Below are 26,221 nucleotides of genomic sequence, written 5' to 3'. Positions count from 1 at the left end.
CATGCATGGTTCGAAAAATTTAGTCAGGCTCTCTTAGAGTTTGGCTTTTTTCATAGTCATGCCGATCATTCTCTTTATATGTCGTCGATCGACGGGTATCATGGTTCTCATTGTCTATGTGGATGATATTGTTTTGTCTGGTAGTGATTCTGCTCGAATGAGGGAGGTCAAAGATTTTTTGAAGACCAAGTTTGAGATCAAGGATCTTGGTCCTCTTCGCTACTTCCTCGGAATTGAAGTTGCTCGCTCATCATCCAAATTGGTCTTGTCACAACGAAAATATGCGCTTGATCTTCTCATGGAGACCGACATGTTAAGGTTCAAGCCTGCTACCACTCCCATGGATACTTCACAGAAGCTTCGACCAGATGATGGTGCTCTCCTTACTGATCCCGAGATGTATCGACGACTTGTAGGCCGGCTTATTTACCTGACTATTACTCACCCAGATTTCTCATTTGCGGTAGGGGTTGTTAGTCAATTCATGCAAGCTCCCCGTACTTCTCATCTCACGGCTGTCTACCGCATACTTCGGTATTTAAAATCAGCCCCGGGTCTTGGCCTCCGCTTTCAGTTGCATGGTCATCTTCATCTTTCTAGCTATTCCAATGCTGATTGTGCAGGTAGTACTTTTGATCGCCACTCTACATCCGGCTTCTGTACCTTCGTAAGTGGCAATCTTATAACCTGGAAGAGCAAAAAGCAGCCAGTTGTTGCTCGGTCCTCGGCTGAAGCAGAATATCGTGCTATGGCTCATGCGACGTGTGAACTCGTGTGGCTTTGCAATCTTCTTGAAGAACTTGGCTATCCTCCTTCGGATCCTATTCCTCTTCACTGTGACAATCAAGCAGCCATCCATATTGCTCGTAACCCAGTTTTCCACGAGCGAACCAAGCATATTGAGGTCGACTGTCACTTTATTCGGGAGAAAGTCGCTTCTAAGGAAATCGTCACTCCTTTTGTTCAATCCGGGGATCAACTTGCAGATGTTCTTACAAAGTCCTTGAGTCGAGATGATCTTCATCGTATTCGTGACAAGTTGGGCATAATCAACATCTATGCTCCAACTTGAGGGGGAGTATAGAGAATGCTAGTGTATTGTATTGTGTATTGTGTGTAGTTAGTGGGCTCTTTTAGTGTAAGTGCATGTGCACACTTCCCTATTCTCTTGCAGTGTACCTTATGCTTTATCATAATAAAATATTATGTGTTAGGGCAAGCAAGCCTAACACATCATCTCTCCCAAACTCTCCTCCTTCTTCTCTCTCAATATTCTCATCTCTTCTTCACTTTATCCTCATCAAATCATTCTCTACTAAACCTGTATTTATAAGCAACCAAGTGGCAGTGCATTTAATACTGGCAGCATCCATGGAAGCACGAGAAGATGCCTCGATTAACGAGCTCTTCCATGTGGCATCATAGGGTTTGCCCAAGCAAAGCATTAAATGGTCGAGCGACAGACGTCCGCCGGTGAATCGCTCAAAAGCTGAACAACGCTCGTCACTTAATGGGTGTTCCCTTGTACTACGAAACCGCCATCATATCTTGTTCAATTCCCATGACAAACGCCATCCTTCTCAGTTCTCGTCCTCATCATTAGACAACAAATTTGAAAAAGAAAAAGATCGGGCTACCTACGGTTTGAAATTTTAACTCCCGCACTTACAGATCAGTTCAGGCTCTTACTTCCCGAGCTTACATACGTCAAGCTCGGAAGTAGGGGGCAATTGTTATTGGGAAAACCGAACTGACCTATTACATGGAACGACAGGCCACAGCGAGGGGGAATCTCATAATGACACTAATTAAGAATCGCCTGAATGGGCTCCTCAAGTTATCAACATATCATGCAGATGAGTAGACCTGGGGGCTAACCTCAAGCAAAGGCCTAAGAATAGAAATTAGGCGCCTAACTCACCTGTCGAGTTGAGATGAGACGCCTAACCCACTTGCCGAGCTGATCAGACCAACCACGACCGAAGAGGTTGGATATTTGGAAAGAATCCTGCTTCGTACCAAGAAAGGACAAAATCTTGCGAGATTCTGGCCAAAAATCGCGCTGACCAAGGCAGGCTCAGCAGTATTTTCGGAAGCAAATCCCCATTTGAATTAGGACCCTTCAATGTATCTAGCCGATCTTATTAAGATACGCAAGCTCAGAAGCCACTTAAGCATCCTATAAATAACACCCACGCCTATTGAAGAGGGTAAGCACAAAAAATCTCTGATTCAAGTCCTATTTCTATGATAAATCTACCCACCTAACTTAGGCATCGGAGGGTCCCCGACCAACACCGGTGCCCCCATTGTCCTTTGTATTCTCTTGGTGCAGGTACTCGGACACACATAAGCGTGGCCTCCTGCCCCTCTGAGATCTAAGCAGCAACAACAAACCTTCTTCAGCCCATTGTGATGTTTCTATGCATCCAAACCTATCCAAAGTAGGGCTCATTGGGCCCGCCATGAGTTGCGGAACTTGATAGAGGAACTGGATCATCCTCATGTGGGCCCCACTTGTTGAAAACACAAAAATATATATAACAGGAAGAAAAAAAAAAAAAACAAAACAAAACAAAGGATACCTGCTGCCCAGCGTCCGATAGGTGCGGAAGCCCATTTTGGGCAAGAACACCTTGATGTGTTTGTTCCATCCACACCGTCCATCCTTTTTGCCAAACCATGTTAGGCCCAGGGCCCAAAAATCAAGAAGATAAGAAACTCAAGTGGGCCATACCATATGGAATAGTGAGCCAGGGGACTACCCCTTTTCTGCAGCAAGAGGTGGCCCATTCATGGGACCCACCATGCTGTATGTGTTTCATCCATGCCAACTATCTATTTTCCCATATCATTTTAGGACATTGGCCAAAAATGAGGCCGATCCCCCCAAGTGTCTAAAACATTGTCTATTGCAGCATGAGAGTGGGGTCGACACTCGTGGGACCCACCATGCTATATGTGTTTGATCCACAACGTCCATCCTCTCACCCAAATCATTTTAGGCCAGGGGCTAAAAGACGAGGTAGATCCAGATTTCAAGTGGGCTACAATAAAATAAAGAGGGTGGATAGTAATGTCCACTATTGAAACTTGTGTAGGCCCCATCATATTGTTTAGTTCCCATCCAACTAGCATGTAAGGCCGCACACAACCTGGATGAAGGGGAAAACACAAATATCAGCTTGATCTAGGACTTACACACCCCCCCCCCCCCCCGGATTTGGAACCCCCTGGCTGTGTTTGGCACCCTGGATTCAGAATCCCTATAATCAAAAGTAGCCATGTATATTATATTTACAAGGGTTTGAGTTTAATTACAAAGTCAACTCTAATATATCTAATTAGTGCATGTATGTAATGTTTGACACAATGGTTGTAATAAGCCTGTTGAAATAGATACCTTGCCTAAAAATGATGAAATCCCAAGTCTCGGATGGGCCACAAGCACAGGATTAGATCCTAGTGACTAACCAACGATTTGTAGCCATTGATTTACACCGGCAATGATTGGACGGTGTAGATCATGCTATTAAAGTAATTATAGTGATGCAGTTGATAATCCGATTGTTTTGGGATATCATTAGTGGACCACATGCCCAATAGATTAGTAGCCTAGGGACACGTCTCACATGCGGGTGTCTATTCAGGCCATCCCAAGAGGGTCCCGCCCTGGGCGTATGTATTTTTATCCATGTCATACATCTAGTTGCTAGACCTTTTAATACATAGGCTGCATGATGAGCCGATGTTTCTCTAATGTGGGCTACACCACATAGAGACTTACATTATTGGTGGGGCATGTCGTTTGGGTCCCACTCTCTATATATACTAGACCAATTAAGGTCGATTATCACATGATATGTTGGATAACATGCTAGTGTACTTAGCCTAATAGGGCACACCAGTAACATGCTTAGTGTAATGGATACAATGCCCATTCATATGCCCATACACATCATCTGTATGCCTGTTGTGGATGACAATTGATCATAGCATACGCCTTTCGGCTTGAGATACTTAGGAGACCCCATATGAGATAGGGTCGCCCCACATGATTGTGTGATATGCGCAGGTTGGGTACATAACTTGGATAGTATGACTCATGCATTTCGCATTCTGTATGTCACGATCACCTTCACACCCTAGTGACATCGAGGTTGTGATCACCACAGTCATACCGAGCCTAGCAGGATTGGATACCGGAAATATGTTCTAGCACTTGGGCGCTATGGATGTCCTTGGGTGAAAGTCCCTAACCCCTGTGGTACCAATAGGATGCTCCAACGTCGAGACCAAGTAAATAACATGCAAATACCAGTATGCCACGTCTCTCACTATGTCGAGGTCAGTTGGAAAGGGGTGTGACCTTATCCGCCCAGGTGTAGGGGGCTATAAGCTAGGTCGAGTCTAACCAACTTGTGAAATGGGTCCATTACCAACTTGTGAAATGGGTCCATTATTGGCAAACCGGTTGGGCATTGGTAGACCACTGACGAGGAGAATAGTGAGGTCTTTTCCACTCACGTGGTCATGCGTGCGATGGGCGACAGCCGGTGTCGAAGTGTACTAGACTCTAGTAATGTTTCCAGTTATGAATTGTTCTGAAATGTGGACTGGTTAAGGATTGGCATGCTTGCATTGCATCTCTAGCATACGACATTCGGCCACGTAAGCCTTGCATTGCATAGCCTTGGTATGGCTAACAACATTCGTGGACTTGGCAGCTTAGCCCTCCATTTTCCACTTACTCTAATATCTGTATTCTTGTCATATGTACTGCACACGCACACACGCACTCTACTAAGCTTCGTAGGAGGCTTATGCGCATTTGTTTACACAACAAGTGATCATAGGGCGTATCAGCAACATTGAGCTCAGAGCATGAGCCAGATTTTTTGGATTTTGGTTACATTTTGTATTTCCCTTTCCAGCATTGTACTCAAAGATTTGATAGTGGATATGTGATGATGTTTGGTGACTTTGGTACACTTATGGTTATGCTCCTTTACCAAAAAAAAAACCGTGAAAATCCTCCTTGTGGGATCTCAAGATCGGAACCTGGCGAATGGGAGCTAGGAGTCGAGACTGGGGTACTACAGAGGTTGTCGGCACCGAATTCGACGACTGGGAATTTAGTGAGGCTAGTTCCCAAGTTTGGGGCACGACAGGTTTCTTAAGAGTGTGGCTCTAAAGCACCTACCCTCCCGACCAACCAAAGCTTTCTTGTGTTCGTTAGCCATTAAGTGACACAAGGATGGGAATTCTCTATTCATGGGGCTTCTTTCCACACGGAATACTCATAGAAGCAAGCCTTGTTACCAATATAAACTATTAACCTTATCCCTTCATTAACGAGAGCTTCGACCTCTTGGAACCCCTTCCATGCCCCAGACCCAAGATAAAGTGAACTACGACTAAACGACCACTTGCGCTGAGAAATCCTGAATTTTGAATCTATCACTTCACATCTGAGTACCACCATCTTTGTTATGTAACCACCATAGCCATTTCCCAAAAGCACTCATTTCTTAACGAGGAGAGATTTGAGGCAACCTCTATCCCCACCCCCACTTTCGAGGTTTGTAAATCTCTTCCCACTCCACTATGTGATGCTTGTGCTTCTCCCCCTTACCTTACCACAACAAATCTCTTTGCAAGCTTTAAATTCAAAAATCAAACTCTTCAAGTGATAGGAAAGAGAGTTGAAGTAAAGCACAAGATTGGATCACATCTTATAAGAGTTATTCAGCCTCAAGTGAAGGATAACTATTCTTCAACCTAAAGAGTTTCCTCTCCATGCATTTAGTAACCAAATCCTACAAACCGTTAGAAGCCCTTCAAATGCACATGGGAAGTGCCATTTCCACATTTTGCACCCCAAAATCACAGCCAAGTCTACAGACCAACCATCCTCCAAAGTTAGTCCCAGAGTTTTGCTTTTTGCTAAGTTCTAAAAGAACTTCAAAGCATTGCAAGATCCCCTTCAAGTTCCACACCTTGTCTCTCAAATTATCAGAAAATAAAATGGTGAGAGTAGGGAACGAAAAATGTTAAGAAAGTCCAAACTTATATTGCCTAGGCAAGAGTTATACTCTCTCAATGTCCATATCTCGCCATGAATATCTTAGAAGGCCCAGGGGCTCCGATTACAAGTGACTTTCTTTTAACAGTAGGATTATGAGTGGCATGTTTCATTGAGAAAGACATAGCCGTTTAAATTAAGAAATTGCACTAGTATGTTACTAAAACCCTACGAAATTTAAATATTCTTTAAGGCCTTAGAATTAGAACAGACTCTAGTATTCTCAGACATCCTATAAAAATTTAAACATCCTTCAGACAGACTCAAGGAAAAGTATATGAATTTGATCCTTTCTTTCTTGAATTATAACTAAGTTTTATTCCAAAATAAAATTAAAATTAAAAGAAGAACAGATTGAGATGATGAGCATCGGAAATTTAACCCGAAAAAAAAAAAAAAAAAAAAGAATCCTAATTGTAACTAGCAGAAATTATGCTTTCCCACGATAAAAACGTGTACCAAGAGACGAGGGAATTTAGGATAGTAGCCCAGCTGAATTAAGGTTCAAATTCTCGCACGAGGATTTGTTCCTTACCCTTCATAGGAACTACAAGTATTAGGCATACACTCACCTCTTAGGCATGATATATTCATTCCGTTATTGTTTAGTATTTTAGGGAGACTTAAGTCATACAACCCTCGGTTCCCTCTCTTACCGAGAACAATCTCTTTTTTTTTTTCATTTTGTAGCAAATTTATTAAAAGAAAGGGCAAAAAAATACAGAAAGCCTGTCTTCTGTCCTTAGGCCGTTGGCCCCAGTGTTCGTAATATCGATAATATCGGCCGATAATATCTGCATCAGCAGTCAGCGATACGAAACCCCCAGAAAATACTGAAAAAATGCCAAACTTCCATTTATCGTGCGATATATCACAAAATATCGTGAGATATTGCCGATATATCGCATGATAAGGCCTGAAATTGCAGATTTTTGCGTAGGACTGTAGCCGTGCAACATCCGGCGACATCTCATCCACATCCCATCCAGAAATTCCGAAAAAATAAAATCACTTACCTGTTTAATCTGCCTAAGAGAGTAGCTTTCGACTGGATTTGGGCAAAATCCACAGAAATCCTCTATGAAATCAGGAGAAATCATCGTCGAGATCCGAGAAATCATCACTTTGGGAGAGATTTTAGGGTTCCAGAATGCCAGAACCCTATCTGCGTCGAAAAAAAGGGCGTCGAGCCTTTTTTTTACTGGTATTTGCATTGGTTGGTTTACCGCACACCATCGAGCTTACTAGCGCGTTGACGTCACCAAGTTTTGTGGGTCCCATCATAAGGTATGCGTTATATCCAAGCCGTTCGTCCATTTTTCGGGCTCGTCGTAAGGCTTGACCCGAAAAATAAGACAGATCCAAAGATCAAGTAGACCACACTACAAACAGCAGTCAGAGATTGAACGTCTACCATTGAAACCATTTTGAGGTCACAGAAGGTTTGGATTAATATGATATTTGTTTTTCCTCTTCATCCAAGTCTATGTGACCTCGTGAACAGATTGGATGGAAAAGAAAAGTTATGGTGGGCCCTACGAATGTTTTAATGGTGAGAATCACTGTCCCACTGTTATCTGTGATGTGGTCCACTTGAGCTTTGGATATGACTCATTTTTGGGATCATGATCTAAAATGATCTCTCCAAATGGTTAAACGGTGTGGATATAATAAATACATTATTGTGGGGCCCATATAACTTTGAACCATCCATGCAACTCAAGCTCGGGAGTGTCAGCGCTAGTCTTCGGACGTCAAGGATGCTGGGTGGGGCCCAATGAGATGTTTATAAGAAATCCACCCCATCAATAAGTTTTGCGAGATCGTTTTAGGACATGTGACAAAAAATGAAGCGTATCCAACATTCAAGTGGGCCACACGAGAGGAAAAGGTAGGCATTTAGTGAGCACCGTTGAAGCATTCTTATGGCCAAAAAAGTTTTGTATCATGCTATCTTTTGGGTGTTTTCACTTCATCACATTTGTAAAGACCTTATAAACGGTTTGGATAGCATATAAATATATAAGATGAAGCATATCCAAAGCTCAAGTGGACCACACCAGAACGTCTACGTTGAAAAATCTCTGGGACCAAAGAAGTTTTAGATTAAGCTAATATTTGTTCTTTTCTTTCATCCATGTCTTTGTGAATTTATGAACAGGTTGGATGAAAAATAAACATCACTTCAGGCCTTGGGAAGGTTTCAATGATGGAAATTAGTATTCCTACTGTTTGTATGGTCCATTTGAACTTTGGATATGTTTCAAATTTGTATTCAACACCTAAAATGAGCTGAAAAAACATATGGACAGCGTGTATAAACCACGTACATTTATGGTGGGCCACAAAGTTTACTTAGTATGATAAGATCCAGTGTGGTGCCGGGAGCGGATTAGGTGAGACCCATCCTCACCTATGAACGTACAACCCCTACCATGGGGCCCAACTTGATGTGTGTATTCTATATCCACTTCGTCCATCCATTTTTTCAGATCATCTTATAGCACTATCCCAACAATTAAGAAGATCCAATTATTAGGTGGACTATACTCAAGGAAAGTGGTGGTTGAACACGATACCTTTAAAAACTTCTTAGGGTGTACCTTGATTTTCCCTATATTTTATTATGCGCCTAATATGTTGATAACTTCACATAAGTTTGAATGAAGAGAAAAAACAACTATCAGCTTGATCCAAACTTTTGTGGCCCACTAATGGTTAATCACCATTGTTTCCTATGCTATGGTCCACTTGATTATTGGATCTGCTTCCTTTTTTGGATAATGTCCTAAAATAATATGAAAAAAAGGACGGACGGAGTGGATACTGAATATAGTTGTCTTAGTTCAATCGAACAATGCATAGCTTAGGACCCTATACAAAGAAAACCTATTATATTCACTTCTTTTTTGAGATTTTATGATTTAAAAGTGTGTATTAGAGTTTTTTTTAATAATCCCTGAAGTTTCATTGAAAAAATCAACAAATTTTCCAATGTTTCCCCATGTTTCCCAAAAATTGCGATAAATTACGCGATACAAACGATATATCCCGTGCGATAACCAATACGTATTTGTATCCCAAGGGTGCGATACATTGCGCGATACAGATATTTCGAACACTGGTTGGCCCTAATAAAAACCATCATCTTTCCAAAAAAAAAAAAAGAAAGCCAATGGTCCAAGACTACGGATAGAATGAAGCCTCTTTAAAGCTTGTTTGTTACAAAAAGTTTTATTGTTGCACTCTTTCCAAATCAACCATAAACCTTAGTTGCATGATCCTTCCAACCAATCGATGCTACCACTCCAAATCACACTTTGGACTCGTGCTCCCGCTCCTGTTTCTTGGCTATTTATACTTGCTAAGATTTAAAAAATTGATGCTTCCCTGCTCCTAGGCCTGAATCTATTGCCACTTCGCTTCATGCTTCGTGTAACTTTACAATAAACCTGAAAGCATTGAGAGACGCACTCAAATCCTGTGACACACTTGTAAGAAGTCCTATATCTGCCCTAGCATCACCCAATCTCTCCCGAATAAACCAAAGAGCCTCCACCATATTTCTCTAGCAAACTTACACTGCAAAAACAAGTGATTGCAAAGGCATAGAATGCAAACGATAGGACTGACCAAATTTCTACTCTCGGGTGATCAATGGTGAGGACTTTGTCCCTTCCATGTGTGATTATTGGAAACAATCTGTTTTCACCATGCTATGTAAATATAAACCATAATTCATCTTCTACAACAACACTTCATTGGTCGACTTCCGAAAAATAATTTCAAACAAACCCGCCAAAACAAACTCAGAAGAAAAACTTCCCCTTTATTACTCCCAGTAGTATTGAACCCTCTCCACTGTCACCCAATATCCTCAAATTAGAATCCCGAGAACTTTAGCCTATAAAGCACCCAACTTGCACTCAGATAGAAGATGCTCTGCTTAATTGCTTCAACAATGACAATTTGCAGTCAAAATTGTTCCATTTCACTCCTACACAAGCCCTACATAATGTTGCAGGGTAACATTCTCCAAAAAATACTTTCACCTGTACTCACTTGAACTAGCATGTATTCCAATTATATATACCAAGATTGAAATAGCATGTCTAGATAGGGTTCCTGCTTAGACTTAGTTTGAAATGCTAAGAACATGTGGCTTCAATAAAATAGTATAAACAAATGGGAAACTTTTAAAGATAAAAGGAAATCAACAAATAGGGTCAAAAAAAAAAAAAATGCATGGAAGATCTAGAAATACCTCATATGCAGTGCTAATCTCTTTAAATTTTTCAGTGGCTCCAGGTTCCTTGTTTACATCAGGGTGGTACTTTGGAAAAATGGAACAGCGTCAGCATTCAACGAAGTAAAAGAATGGATGAATTAAGACTGCTTGGTAAGATTTAAAAAAAAAATAATTAAAATTAAAATAAAATAAAAAGAATCTCATGGTTGAATAAAATGCGTGCGAGTTCAACCAACTACAACCACTACTGGGTTACATCAATCTACTGCTTATGCAGCAAGCACAAGATTATTCAATTCAAGTACATCCAACATATAATCAAATGAGGTCAGATTAAATTTCCTTTGTTATTCTACTAGCAATATCATAATTGACCAAATACAAAAAAAAAATATAATAAAAAGTCGGGTTAGATTAAAGGAAAATCATCAAAATGCACAGCAGAAGTTCATCTTATTTACTGATACTCATACTCCAGATAAACTTCTAAAACTATCCCTTGAATGTTAAAAGGGAACTTAATGTGCTCAACATTCAAAAACTTGTGACAATCAACTGATCTCATAAACACACTAGAAACCAAATGGCTCCATTGCAAGGCATAATTCCATTCTCTTTGTAAAGGGATTCCCTCAACAGTGTGGAGAGGATTATCATGAGATGTTTCCCCTGTTGCTAGGATAAACTCCATACAAGTTCTTCTTGCTATTGCTTCTCATCAGTCATCACAATGGCGTCTTCATCAGTTGGATGTGAAGAATGCCTTCTTGCATGACAATCTTCATGAAGAATTGTAGAGAACATTGCCTCCAGGTTTTCGGTCATCAAATTCCACGAGTAAAGTGTCCTGGTTGAAAAGGCCTTACAAGGTCTTAAGCAATCCCCGACGGCATGGTTCGAAAAGTTGCTCAATGCTCTTTCTACACAGTCCTATCATAGTGTGTGTTATCATTCTATTTTTTGTTAAAGGCACAATTGAGTATTTTATCATCATAGTTGTTTATTAATGCAGGACATGGAAATTAAATATGATCAAGGTGTCCCGTATCGGTATCGGTTGGCGTAACGGTGACCTCCAAAACCGATACGGATACGGGGGCGTAACGGTGATACGGGGGCGTAACGGCCCGTAACGGTGTAAAATTTTTTTTTTGCTAAAAAAATATGAAAAAATATGGATTAAATCCGGAATATTCTAAGCATTCCAAATATGCATTCATTTATAAATTGGAACATGTTTATGGTGGTGTAACAGTCCACTCTTTGGTGAGAAGTTGTATCGAACTGTCTGATGAATTTATGAACCAGATAACCTGAATTTGACTACAAAATTTCATATATTTAATTTTCTAACTATCTACTATCAATGATAGATATATTAGAATGAATTTAATATGAAAATATCTTACATTTAGGTGTTTGCAATTATTTTTGAGGGCCAAAATTCATGCGTAAATAGAAAAAAATATATTAAAAATATATAAAATGGCACCCCAAATATGTAAAATGCACATTAACATGTTCTACTATGATTAACACATCATATGGCATCATTAAAACAGCAAAAGAATCATTAAAAAATGATTTTTCGAATTTTCAAAAAAAGGGCCGAAATAAATGCGTAAATAGAAAAAAATATAAAAAAAATATAAAATGGCACCCCAAATATGTAAAATGCACATTAACATGTTCTACTATGATTAACACATCATATGGCATCATTAAAACAGCAAAAGAATCATTAAAAAATGATTTTTCGAATTTTCAAAAAAAGGGCCGAAATAAATGCGTAAATAGAAAAAAATATAAAAAAATATAAAATGGCACCCCAAATCTGTAAAATGCACATTAACATGTTCTACTATGATTAACACATCATATGGCATCATTAAAACAGCAAAAGAATCATTAAAAAATGATTTTTCGAATTTTCAAAAAAAGGGCCAAAATAAATGCGTAAATAGAAAAAAATATAAAAAATATATAACATGGCACCCCAAATCTGTAAAATGCACATTAACATGTTTTACTATGATTAACACATCATATGACATCATTAAAACAGCAAAAGAATCATTAAAAAATGATTTTTCGAATTTTCAAAAAAATGGCCAAAATAAATGCGTAAATAGAAAAAAATATTAAAAAAATATAAAATGGCATCCCAAATCTGTAAAATGCACATTAACATGTTCTACTATGATTAACACATCAAATGGCATGATTAAAACAGCAAAACAACCATTAAAAATTGATTTTTCGAATTTTAAAAAAATGGGCCAAAATTCATGCGTAAATAAAAAAAAATATTAAAAAATTATTAAATGGCACCCCAAATCTATAAAATGCACATTAACATGTTCTACTATGATTAACACATCATATGACATGATTAAAACAGCAAAACATATTAAAAAAAGTATAAATACCTATTTTTGACGAATTTCTGAAAAATAGCCCACCGAGCTTTGATTCAAAAAAATCTGTAATATAATGTGTTTTTATCTCAAATACCTAGCCAAGGTTGGTCGAAATTAGTAGTAGAAGGAGTGAGAAACAGTTTGGAAGCAAGAGGTTTCAAAAAAACAGCAAAACAGAGCTTAAAATGAAAAAAAAAAAAAAAAAAAAAGTTAACGGGCTTGTATCGGCCGATACGACCCCGAAACGCGTAACGGTTCCCACCGTTACCATTACGTATCGGCCGTAACGGCCGATATGTAACTGTTTTGGCACACCTTGAATATGATATGCAAGATTTCAGACTTTAGATCATACTAAGTTAGAAACATTCACAAAAATTCCACATCCCACATAAAGTCAAGCATTCAACAAGGGGGATCTACAAGGGTTCAAGCCTACACATGCTAGGGCTGGACCAATTAAAATTATAGACCAAACAATGATCAAAGGAGAGTAGATGAAACCACACATGCAAGGGATTATTTCCCCAATCCAAGGGATTCACATGTTTCAATTCGGGAAGCCCTAGGGTTGTAAAAGGGGAATAGAACTTGGGATTTAGGATAATCTCGGGTTAGGGTTGGGGAAATAAGGTGAGAGAGGAGTGAAAGAGAGGAAAGAGAAAACCTATAATCAATCCACACGTGTGGATAGCAGGATGGCCTAACGCACGTGCGTGGATTGCTACCCGCACGTGTATGGGGCCCACAAACCCAAAAAGGGCCAACTAGGGGTTGGTCGCCAGGGGTGGACCATCCACACACCAAGTTTCAGGGCAATCAGATGACTGGTTTGAGCACGGTGCTCCATCGAAGTTTCGGCCCTCCTGCAGGGCCTGATTCTGGAAATCTGCTGTAGAGAAGGATTAGCTGTAAATTAAACGTGGATTTGAAGAGTGGATGGTTTTGAGAGATGAAGAATATAGAGGGTAGGAGGTGGGGGCGAATCAAGATGGGTGTGGCTTCGCACAACGGTAGTTAGCCCTTCGAAGAAGGGAGGGATTCGCATCCAATTAGCTTTCCACAACTCAGAGAATTAGAGAAGCAGGAAAATGCAAAATTTTATTCATAATCTTCAATTAAAAAAACTTACAAGGGATTGCCTATTTATAAGAAAAACCTATACCCCAAAAGCCGCGTCATGTGCGCACCCTATTACTTAGAGACGAAGTAACAAAAACCACAACCAATCAAAGCAATCTAAACCGTCCACGATATTCCTAATAATAATAATAAGCAAAACTCAAAGTACTAGATCATCTAGAGTAGTGGGCCATAATCATAAGATCTAATGGTGGGATCCACATGACGATCGAGTCCACTCCAAGGAACCACAACACAGTCCTCTAACTAGGAGGCCCTCCCTGGACGTCGTCATCGATCCAGATCGATGGTGGGGCCTTCCTCCTCCTTGTGTACATGCGTACAGGGGGGCGTCCCCATCAACTCTCCCCGACTGCGAAGATTTCGCCACTGGCGAAACAAAACTCCCGAACCGCTCCAAGATGTCAGGATCAACTCGTTGAAGCTCCTCCTTAGTGAGCCACGTACTATCTGAAGCTAAACGTGACTTCCACTTAACCAGGTACTTTTGAAACCCACCGTCCAACGTTAATACTATCTAATGGTTCAGAATATCTTCTATCTCCTTTTTTGGTGTGAGAAGGGTAGGTATGGGAGGTTGAGGCTAGGAAGAAGGGTCAGGGTGAGGTCATAGATCAAAGGAAAGGTCTGGGGAATCAGGATGGTTAGGCGAAAGGCTAGACAATGTATTAGGGGTCTCCTGAAAAGTAACTAGATCTTCCACATTGAATGTGGAACTAATTCCCATGGAAGGTGGAAGATCTACCACATACGCATTGAGACCGTTTCGTTTTATAATTTTGAATGGTCCAGCGCTACGCGCATGTAATTTACGAACGGCTCCCTGAGGGTACCGCTCTGGCGTGATGCGGACCATCAGAGAGTCTCCTACATTGAATTCCTTGAAACGTTTATGTTGGTCTGCAGAAAGTTTGTAATGTTCATTACTAGTAGTGATCTTTTGCCTGATTTCTTGATGCAATGAATGAATGTGATACGCAAAAGACTCTGCGGACTCTGATGGCCTATGGGACAGTGACATCAAGATAAGATCAATAGGCTTCCTAGGTTTATAAAGGTAACGACTTCAAAAGGACTTAACCTGTGGACTTATTGACAGAACTATTAAATGCAAACTCAGCTATAGGTAGTACAGTGTCCGACATCCTGGTGTGCTCCCCCACTAAACATCTGAGCAAACTCCCTAGGCTCCTATTGACCACCTCAGTCTAATCAGTGATCTGAGGGTGGTAGGCAAAAAAAAATTGGATCATAGTATTCATCATATGCCATAGTGTCTTCCAAAAATAACTCATGAGTCATGAATCACACATCACGGTCAAACACTATGGTTTTTGGTAACCCGTGAAGTTTGACAACCTCACTAAAGAACAGCTTGGCAACATGAGATGCATTATTAGAGGTCTTAGAACAAGGAATAAAGTGGGCCATTTTAAAAAAACGGTCCACGACAACAAATATGGAGTCATGTTTCCGAATAGTCTTGGGGAGCCCAAGCACGAAATCCATACCGATGTCCTGCCAAGGGATGAAAAGAACTGGCAAAGGTGTGTTTAATCCCATATTTTGTTTTTTCTACTTTGCTAGTTGACAAGTACGACATTGCCCTATAATTTTGGCCACGTCTCGCTTGAGGCTTGGCCAATAGAACCTATCCTCGACTTGGGCAATGGTCTTGTCTCGACCAAAATGACCCACGACCCCTCCTGAATGTAACGCCCATACAAGAAAATCACGGAGGGAGGTGCGCGGTATGCATAAGCGATCGCTCCTAAACAAATATCCGTCTAAAATCAAGTACTCACTGCTAGCCCCTGACGGACTCTCTAATAACAACGTGTACACAACTCCAAAATCTGGGCATTCAAAATAATCCTCCTTCACACGCTCGAGGCCCGTGACTTTGACACTCATGGAATTGAGTAACGCAACTCGACGACTCAATGCATCGGCAGGCTTATTCTCTGCACCGGCCTTGTGCTTAAGCACAAAAGTGTATTCTTGAAGGAATTGGACCCACTTGGCATGCCTAGATTTTAATTTCTTTTAAGAGTTCAGATATCTCAAAGCCTCGTGATCTGAGAACAAGACGAATTCTTGCGGCAATAGATAATGACGTCAGTGGCACAGTGATTGCACTACCGCATAGAATTCTGTCATAGGTGGAATATTTTTGCTTCGCCTCATTCAGTTTCTCACTAAAAAAGGCGACAGGGTGCCCTTCCTAAGTACTCCTATGCCGACTCCTGACGCGTCGCATGCGACTTCAAAAACTTTCGAAAAATCTAGAAGTCGCGTGACTAGAGCTTCGGTCATCCTGACCTTTATTTCCTTGAAGGCTTTCGAGGCTATCTTCATCTATTGAAACTCTCCCTTTTTAACGCAATCCGTGATATGAGCCATAATGGAACTGAAGCCTCGAATGAACCGTCTATAGAAGGTGGCCAAGCCATGAAAGCTGCAAACCTCATGAATATTGCGGGGTTCCGACCAATTGACAGTGGCTTTGACCTTCTTGGGATCCGCTGATACACCCTCAGCCAACACAACAAAACCTAAGAAGATAACACTACTAAACATAGACATAAACGCACACTTCTTTAAGTTGGCGTACAATTTCTCGGCTCTAAGGATCCCACAGACCTGCCTCAAATGGTTGAGGTGTTGTTCCTTGATCATGCTATAAATCAAGATATCATCAAAGTAAACGACCAGGAACTTCCTCATGAAGAGTCACAACACTTAAGTCATCACACGCATGAAAGTACTTGGGGCATTAGTCAGCCCAAAAGGCATGACTAGCCACTCGTATAGCCCATCCTTCATCTTGAAGGCCGTCTTTCACTCATCACCAGGGCGTGCATTGGCCATCATATCCAACATGTCATCAAAACGCGGTATGGGAAACCGATACTTGACTGTGATTTTGTTGATGGCCCTACATGTGACATCCTTCTTGGGTGTAAGAAGGGCGGGCACGACACACGGCCTCATGCTTTTATTAATGAAACTCTTTTTTATGAGCTCATCAATCTGTCTCTTCAACTCTGCATGCTCCTTTGGGTTTATTCTGTAATGAAGGAGGTTTGGTAGAGTCGCCCCAGGGACTAAATCAATGACATATTGTATATCCCTCATAGGGGGAAGCTCATCCGATAGATCTTCAAAAAAGACATCACGGAATTCATCCACTACCGAAATGGCCTCAGTGGGTAACTCTACGCTAACCTCTGGTGCACTCTCCCTAGCCACAAGGGCTACACTACCAAGTCTAAATCAGTCTCTCGCTCAAAGTCCTTGGCATTTAGAATATGAAGAGGCTTAGACTTGGATTTCGATTCCTTCAATGCTTTTGAGCCGTTCATATCACTCTGTGTGGTGGACTCCTTTTCAATCGTGCTCTGGGGCGGAAGTGGGTTTAGCTTGACTTTCTTGCCCTCAAACCAGAATGTACACACATGCGAACAACCAAATATGGTGACATCCCTATCATAGAGTCAAGGCCTACCCAGAATATATGGCCAACATCCATGGGAACAACATCACACCAAAGTGTCTGCGAGACTGGAATGGAAGTTTCATCAACCCAAGACACTATAGGGTTGAGGATGGGCTTCAAGCTTCAAGCCCAAACGGCTCACAGTGCTAGTTGATGCCACGTTGGCACAACTACCACTGTCCACGATCATCTTACAGCTCTTTTCACCACATTTTGCATAAGTATAGAAGATCATGTTGCAGCACCAATCATCAGTATTCTTGGCTTGAGCAAAGGCGCAACGCACAACTACGAGGGTCGCAGACTCTTGCACTCACTTCCTCATCACAAGGGGTTTCTGCTGGCTCATATTCTTCGCCTTCACCGTCACTTTCTGGGGCCACTACTTCTACTTGCCCATCAATAAGGAACACCCTAGTGCCCTCTTTCGTGCCACACTGGTGGGCAAAGTGACCAAAACTCTGACATCTAAAACACCTAGTTGCCTAACTTTTGCGCGAACTAGACCCGACAACCTCTTTACCCTTATCATCCATGGGCCTAGACTGAGAACCACTCGAAGGCTTGTGTTGATATCCAGTGCTAGGCTTAGCCCCAAAAGAGTTGGCCTTAGCACTAGAATCACGAAACTCAAACCGTCTTCCCACAGATGCTTTGAGGTATTGCTTGACCTCTAACACTACTTAATACATCTGTTCAAGAGTGTTTATGTCCTTGGCAAGCAACTCTCCTAATGTCACCCGTCTTAAATCGAGCAAGAGTGAGTACGGGGTCCTCATCAACTTCACATCAAGTCAAGTACTCTTTGAACTTATCAATGTATTCAGCAACACCATAGAAACTTGTCGAAGAGACTGTCATTCCTCAACCAACCTCAAGTGCTAAGAGAAATGGAGGCATTTTTCCTTAAGAGTTTCTTTCATTTCTCCCCAATGGACTATTGGGAGCTCCCTCGACCTTTCTTTCTTTCGTTCTACAGTAACCCAAAACCTCTTTACTTGGCCCACGAGCTTCATCTTGGCGAATCAGACTCGACAAGTATCCAACATGTCATACCGCTCAAAATAGTGGTCCATATCCACCAACCAATCTAAAAAAGCCTTAAGGTCCAAGTGGCTATCAAACGTAAGGGCCTCCACTCTAACTCCCTTAAGGAGTTGCGCATTTGGGTCATAATGATCATGATGCCCTTCGCGGTGTGGGTGCACGGATATGCACCCATGACCAATTCCTTGGCCACCTTCATTCCTTAGTCTATCCTCCTGACCACCTGCCTGAGATTGAGCATCTTCCCCAATGGTGAGGTTTGCCCAAGCAAAGGTCTCTAATTGGGTAACGCGCACATTAAGCTATTCAAAGTGTTGGTCAATACGTTGTTCCAAGCACTTACCCAAAGACTCTGTCGGGTTATATTGTTCATTAATTCTTACAATTGCTCCATGTTTATTGTAGGGTGCAAGCACGTGCGTGGATTGCTGCCCGCATGTGTGTGGGGCCCACGAACCCAAAAAGGGCCAACTAGGGGTTGGTCGGCCAGGGGTGGACCATCCACACACCAAGTTTCAAGGCAATCGGATGAAAGGTTTGAGCACGGCGCTCCGCCGAAGTTTCTACCCTCCTGCAGAGCCTAATTTTGAAAATCTGCTGCAGAGAAGGATTAGCTGCAAAATAAAGGTGGATTTGAAGAGTAGATGGCTATGAGAGATGATGAATATAGAGGGTAGGAGATGGGGGCGAATCAGGATGGGTGTGGCTTCGCACCACGGTAGTTAGCCCTTCGAAGAAGGGAGGTGATTCGCACCCAATTAGCTTTCCACAACTCGGAAAATTAGAGAAGCAGGAAAACGCAGAATTTTATTCATAATCTTCAATGAAAAAAACTTACAAGGGGTTGCCTGTTTATAAGAAAAACCTATACCCCAAAAGCCGCATTATGTGCGCACCCTATTACTTAAAGACAAAGTAACAAAAATAACAACCAATCAAAGCAATCTAAACCGTCCATGATATTCCTAATAACAATAATAAGCAAAACTCAAAGTACTAGATCATCTAAAGTAGTGGGCCACGATCATGAGATCCAATGGTAGGATCCACATGACGATCGGGTCCACTCCAAGGAACCAAAACAGTCCTCTAACTAAGAGGCCCTCCCTGAACATCGTCATTGATCCAGATCGATGGTGGGGCCCTCCTCCTTGCGTATGTGCGTAGGGGGGCGTGCGTGTGCGCGAGATGTCCCCATCATTTATGTTTATGATATTATCCTTACTGTGGATCAGTGTTTTCAGTAGCGCCCGTAGCGTAGCGGTAGCGTACACTACGTAGCGTAGCATAGCGATTTCGCTACGTAGCATTACAAATAGCGTTTTAACCCTGTAGCGCGTATGCTACGGATACGTAGGGTGTAGCGCAGGTAGCGTGTGCTACCTATTTGGTATTTTTTTTTCAGTGCAGGAAACAGTGGTGAACTCACACCACAAGCCAAACTTAAGTTAAAAAAGAAAAAACCTAATTCGAAAGGGCTTCCACCCCCAAAGCGAAGCAGCTGCTCTCCCCACCCTTCCATTTGGAGACCAAAAATCCTCTCACAGGGCCAATCCGACGCTGCCGACGCTGCTCCTCTCCCCACCATTCAATGTTGAGGTCGAAAATCTGCTGTCAGGCGCAAACCGACGCTACTGACATTGCTCCTCTCCCCACTTTTCAATCTTGAGTTTGAAAAACTGCTTCCAGAGGCAAACCAACATTTGCAGTTTTCACAGATTCAATCTCATCTTGAGACAAAAATAGGTACGCTCCTACCTTTTTCTTTTTTCTTTTTTCTCTTCCTCTTCCTTCTTCTCCTTCTTCTTCCTCTTCTAACTCTCTCCATCGATCCAAGAAGCAGAGAAGATTTCTTCTTCTTCTTCTTCTTCTTCTTCTTCTTCTTCTCTCTCTCTCTCTCTCTCTCTCTCTCTCTCTCTCTCTCTCTCTCTCTCTCTCTTCTTTCCCTCTTTTCTTTCGGTTTCCCCCTCTTCTTTTTCATTTCCGGAATAGACTGCGTGGCTGTTTCATAGCCACGCACCTATTATTATTATTATTATTTTGTGTTCTGCGGTGCACGTTGAACAGTGCACTTGCACTATTTTGTTACACGGTCCGCTGTAATGTTTATTTTCCATCTAACCTGTTAATTGGGTCACACTGACATGGATGAAGGGAAAACACACATGTCAGCTTGATCTAAAACTTTTGTAGCCCCCAATAAATTTTCAATGGTGGACATTTAATTATTGTTGTTTCTTATGGTGCGGTCCACCCGAGCTTTGGATTTGACTCATTTTTGGGCTCATGCCCTAAAATTATTTGGCAAAATGGATGGACGGTGTGGATATAACACATTTATCACGGTGGGGCCCAAAAAACTTTGACACTTGTGTGCTACACTTCACAATCCGAGTCCCGCCTAATTCGGGCCCTTAAAAAATTGTACACGAGACATGTATTTGTTAAAGGAAATATCAATCTACACAGCAGATTTACAGCTTTACAGATTTACAGATTTACAGATTTACAGATTTACAGCAGATTTACAGCTAATATCTACAGCAGATTTACAGCTAATAGCAGATTTACAGCTAATATCTACAGCTTTGACTGATATGACAGTTATACAGATTTATTCCTTCCTTAATTAGGATATATTAGCTGTACAGTATATTTAGATAGATGTATATATGGTAGGGGCTGAAGATCAGCTTGTATTTCTTCCCTAAATAGCTTGTAATCTACCTATATAATGGGCAATTGTCAATGAAGAAAGGCAGACTTTTTCAAAAGGACTCTAAACTGTCAGTATTAACTTAAAAATAATAAGACCCTATCCATCAACTTCTTACTATTTAATATTTATCACATATATATATTTTTTAAAATTAAAAAATAGAAGTATTGTGTAGCTTACGCTACACGCTACAGAGGGTTGAACGCTACGCAACACGCTACCGCTATTTAAAACACTGCTGTGGATAATGACAGTGGGGTATTAGAACTGAAGTAGTTTTTTACTCAATCCTTTGAGATCTACTTTATTGGGAATTTGGGATTGAAGTTGCGCGCTCGAATAGTGGAATTTTCATATCCAATGGAAGTATGCTCTAGACCTTCATGGGACTAGCCTGTTACATGCACGAGCAGCATCTACGAATATAGAAGTCGATCATCGTCTCCACCAAACAGAATCTACTGTTTTTAGTGACCTTGGCAGATATTGAAGCTTAATCAAGAAGTTGATATTCCTAACTATCACTCGTCTAGACTCCAATTATCGTGTATGTCATTTGTGTAGTCAACCAGTTTATGCACTCTTCTTCTCATCATCTTGATGCAGTGTATCTGATTTTGTCATTTTGATGTTGTGTATCAGATTTTGTGAAACTAAAAATCAGCTCTAAGAAAGGAGCTATCATACTTGGATCATGGCCACTTAGGCATCCTAGCGTATTATGATGCAGATTGGCAAGGGCCATCCAATGATCACCGCTCCACTTCCAATTATTGCATGTTCTTTGGTGGAAATTGTCTAGTGGAAAAGCAAGAAACAAACTGTGACTGCTCATTCATCTGGGAAAGCAGAGAGTTGTTTTATGGCCAATGTGGCCTGTGAAATTCTCTGACTTCAGCCATTTCTGCATGATTTATATGCTACTATTCCTACACCCATTCCTTTCAAATGTGAGAATCAAGCAGTGCTCGACAATTGCTTCTAATCTCTCATCTCAAGAGCGGACAAAGTGCATCAAAGTTGGATTGTCACTTTATTCATGAGAAGATCCCATCTGGAACATTATGCACATCACAGGTGAGAACAAACAACCAGTTGGCTGACATATTGAACAAAGCCATTCATGTCTTCTCTTCAAGCAGGTATGGGCAAGTTGGGCATGTTTGACATCTTTGCACCAACTTGAAGGGCGGTGCAGAGAGAGTGTGAACAGAGAGTGTGTATGTTCTTTTTTCAACATGCATTTATAGGATATTTTAAGTGAGTGTGTGTTTATCTTCGGTGCTCCTCTTGTGCATCATACCTTTTTTGTAGTGAGGATTTTTGTATATAAGGATATTATATATGGGAGAGGTTAATTCTCTATAACCCTACCTCTCTTTGCTTTTCTTCTTCTTCTCCCTCCTTTCGATAGGTATGGCTTGGCTATGTACGGAAAGTTTTTTTTTTTTTAAGTGTTAACACGCACAGAGGATTTTTACATATAAGGATATCATATGTGGGAGAGGTTAATTCTCTATAACCCTTCTCTTCTCCAAAACCTCTCTTTGCCTTTTTTTTTTCTCCTTCTTCTTCTTCCTCCTTCTCATAGCTATGGCTAGGCTATGGATGGAAAGTTTTTAATGCAAGGCATTTTCACATCGGGCTCGAGTGAGGTTGCTTGTGAGATGCAGGGGCACACTTGGGGTGGGCAATCCGTGTGAGGCGGGTGGCTCGTGTGAGGCGGGGCCCACCCGTGTAAGGCAGGTGGCTCGTGTGAGGCGGTACCCATGTGATGTGGGGCCCACGAGGGGGGTTCGACCGAGGTCCTAACTCATGCGATGTAGGGCCTGGGCTATGAGATAAAGGGATTGATTCGCCATACTCTAATAGTTCGAGCTTTCAGAGCGAGCGATTAATTGTCCTGCATCAAAGTGGTATGAGAGTAGGAGGTCTTGTGTTCGAGACTCCTCACCGAGAGTGATTAATGCAGGGCCATTTTCACACAAAGCTTGAGTAGGGTTACCTATGGGATGCAGGGGCACACTCAAGGTGGGCGGCCCATGTGAGGTGGGCGGCTTATGTGAGGCGGGCCGCACCCGTGTAAGGTGGGTGGCTCGTGTGAGGCAGTACCCATGTGATGTGGGGCCCACGAGGGGGGTTCGGCCGAGGTCCTAACCCATGCGATGTGGGGCCTGGGCTATGAGATAAAGGGATTGATTCGCCATGCTCTAACAGTTCGAGATTTTAGAGCAAGTGGTTAATTATCCTACATCAGTTTTTTAAGTGTTAATTGTCGAGGCCTACACACACACACACACACGTGTGTGTCTGAGACACACACGCACGCACGCACTCATAAATTCATTGATTGTAATCAACTTGTTGATCGTAATCTACCATGCAATAGACTATTAGATAGTGCTTGATTGTAATAGACTATTAGATAGCTCCTGAGTACGTGCTTTACGTGCAAAAAAGAAGCAGACATAGTCCATCATCTTTTCAACCATTGTCGTGCAACTCAAAATAACGCAAAACCATGCAAATTAACTTTAAAATAGAATGAGGGAATCTAAAAATGGATCGTAAACAAGTAGAAGCAAGATATAACTAATCTACCACGGTTAGATGCCATTCAATAGGGAAATAAAGCATGTAAATTCAAATAATCACAGTCCCACATTGATAAAAATCCACAATTTACAAAGAAAACTAGGATCTAAGGGTCATGGAAGCCCTCCAATTAGCATAGGTTTAATTTTATTTCAATTAGGAAGATTTTTTACTTCTAGGGTTAAGGTTTCTAGGGAATAATCAACTAGGGTTGTATGGGATAGGGTAATTTGGGACTTAGGATTTAGGAAATTAGGGATTTGGGAAGTAGGGTTAGGAAAGTGGGGGTTTTGATTTAGGGTATTTGCTAAAGGAAAAGGGAATATGAGAAATTAAGAGGGAAGAAGAAAAGATGTGAGAATGGTTCCTATAGGATTGTATGGACGGCCGTATGAACAACGTCGTACAGTTAAAGGGTTGTCCGTGTTAGGTTTGATGGGTTGGATTTAGGAAGGTTTGGGTTTCGGGGAGTGTAGGTGGAAGCAAAAGGAAAGATGGGAGATGGAGAAGAGAAAATGAAGATTTGAGAAGACAACTTAGCTTGAAAGGTCTCCCTTGAAAGATGTAGGAATCGCTCCCACCATGGCTTCACACCACTTCCCTTCATAGGAGAAATAAGCTTCTTCACAAAGCAAAAAGTTAAGACTCAAATCCTAAACAAAACTGGGGTTAGGGTTGGACGCCCACCCCACTTCTCTATTCATAAAGTAATTTCTGGAAAATTACAATCAACCCCCTACTCCTTAACAAAGTTACAAATAAACCCCCTATTTCTAGCAAAAGTCAAATTAAATGCTTCAAAGTTTCAAATCTAACAAATAAACACCTAAACATCCATAAATCTCTAAAAATTAATAAATAAAACAAATAATAAGTCCTACTACAATCTTATGATCAAGGGTCCACGTGATCCATCCATCCAATCAATGTGTAATGCCACATGATCCAATGGTTTGATCAACATGATATTCCACATGACCTAACGGCAAGATCCATGTGTGACAACTTGATCTACGGTCCAAAACTCCTCTAGGGTCCTCAATGTCCATCCGCCTGGTCTTCAAGCCAAAGAGAAATTGGGGCCGATCTCCTCCTCCTCTGGTACAATCTATGTGGTGGTATGATTTCCTCATCACAAAAGATTTTGGATGTACTTCTTAAAACTCTTCAACATTGATTGGACTTTTCAAGACAAACTCAATGATGTCATAAGAAGTTAGGGCTAGGGGCTGTTTAACTGAGTGAGGACTCTTTCATGTTCACTCCTAATGACCTTGTGTTGAGAGATTTTAAAAGAAAGAAACAACAGAATTTTTATTTACAAGAAAGCTCCCTTGAAGGTGATGGGAAAATGAAGGTAGCCTCATTAAATGGGACCTTTTGAGATGCAAGTAAAGTTGCACAAAATGTGCAGCAACAGTTAGGTGCAAGAGCATAAGAATCTATTTCAAAATGTTAACAACAACAACTAGCTATGAAGCAGGAATGAAAGCATGATTCAAAGGAGAAGCAGTACCTTGAGTCAATAGAAGGAACATGCAACCAAGTACCAAAGTTTAAGGGAGTTTCCACTCTCAATTTCTTCTAAAATTGGTCTTTGGCGATGAATAGTATAGCCCCTACAGGGAAGGTGATCCCTGGATAGAAATGCATGCTGGTGATTGCCGGAAGCTCAATTTTGATGGTTACTTCAAAAGAGAACACAGCTCCAAGTGGGGTATTTGAGACTCTAGAAAATGATAATGAGAAGCATCCAAGAAAATATTTGATCATCAAAATATTGCCAAGGTGGACGCCATAGCCACCATGGTGAGAGATCTAATCATCAAAATTGTTCTGGAGGCTGGACTGAAGCTACAGTCTAGACTAGTTTTTAGAACCCAAATTGATTATCAGAAGGTCCAAAATATTAACATATATATTTTAATGGGCCCCACATGTGGTCCCACACATGGGGGTAGAAAAATCAGTCATATCCACATGCTTGTAGTAGCCATATGGTTAAGAGTTCTGAGTTTTGAATTGCCTTGAGCAACAAGTATCTAGATTAAGTTTTCCTTTATTAAAAAGTTTCCTTTATTTCTAAAAATCTTAGTAAGCTTGAGTCTTCATTTAGTTGGAAAGGCAACCGTATACAATCATACATATGAACCATTGTAAAGGCAACCATATATAATCATTTTTTTAATTATATATAATCATACATATGGAGCAAAAGGTACAGCTGTACCTTTTGTCCCTGTAGCTATATGAAGCAAAAGGTATATCTATTCCATAATGGTCAAATGAAATTGTTATTTCTTGAGACTAGAAAGATCCCTCTATGGTTTCCTGTGCTTTTTTTTTCTTTTTTTGTCTTTTTTTCTTTTTTGGAAGATTGGTTTCATGTCCTAGTCATCCACCCTAAAGTAAGACTCTTCTAGGATTTGAGGAAAGACTCCACACTTATCATCTCTTCTTATGA

General features: G+C 41.1%; 1 protein-coding gene across 1 annotated transcript in view; it reads right to left on the bottom strand.

Moving 5' to 3' along the window:
• The window catches only part of LOC131258319 (uncharacterized), a 137,372-nt gene that overhangs the window by 100,613 nt on the left and 10,538 nt on the right, over positions 1 to 26,221 (bottom strand). Inside the window, exon 2 of the mRNA XM_058259557.1 lies at positions 10,350 to 10,418. Within this exon, the coding sequence (XP_058115540.1) occupies positions 10,350 to 10,418 (69 nt within the window). The remainder of the gene's footprint in view (positions 1 to 10,349; positions 10,419 to 26,221) is intronic.

Source organism: Magnolia sinica, chromosome 10 (assembly GCF_029962835.1).
Source record: "Magnolia sinica isolate HGM2019 chromosome 10, MsV1, whole genome shotgun sequence".
Classification (NCBI taxonomy): Eukaryota; Viridiplantae; Streptophyta; class Magnoliopsida; order Magnoliales; family Magnoliaceae; genus Magnolia; species Magnolia sinica.
Note: the sequence above shows the minus strand (reverse complement) of the source record. Positions and strands in the feature narration are given on the sequence as shown.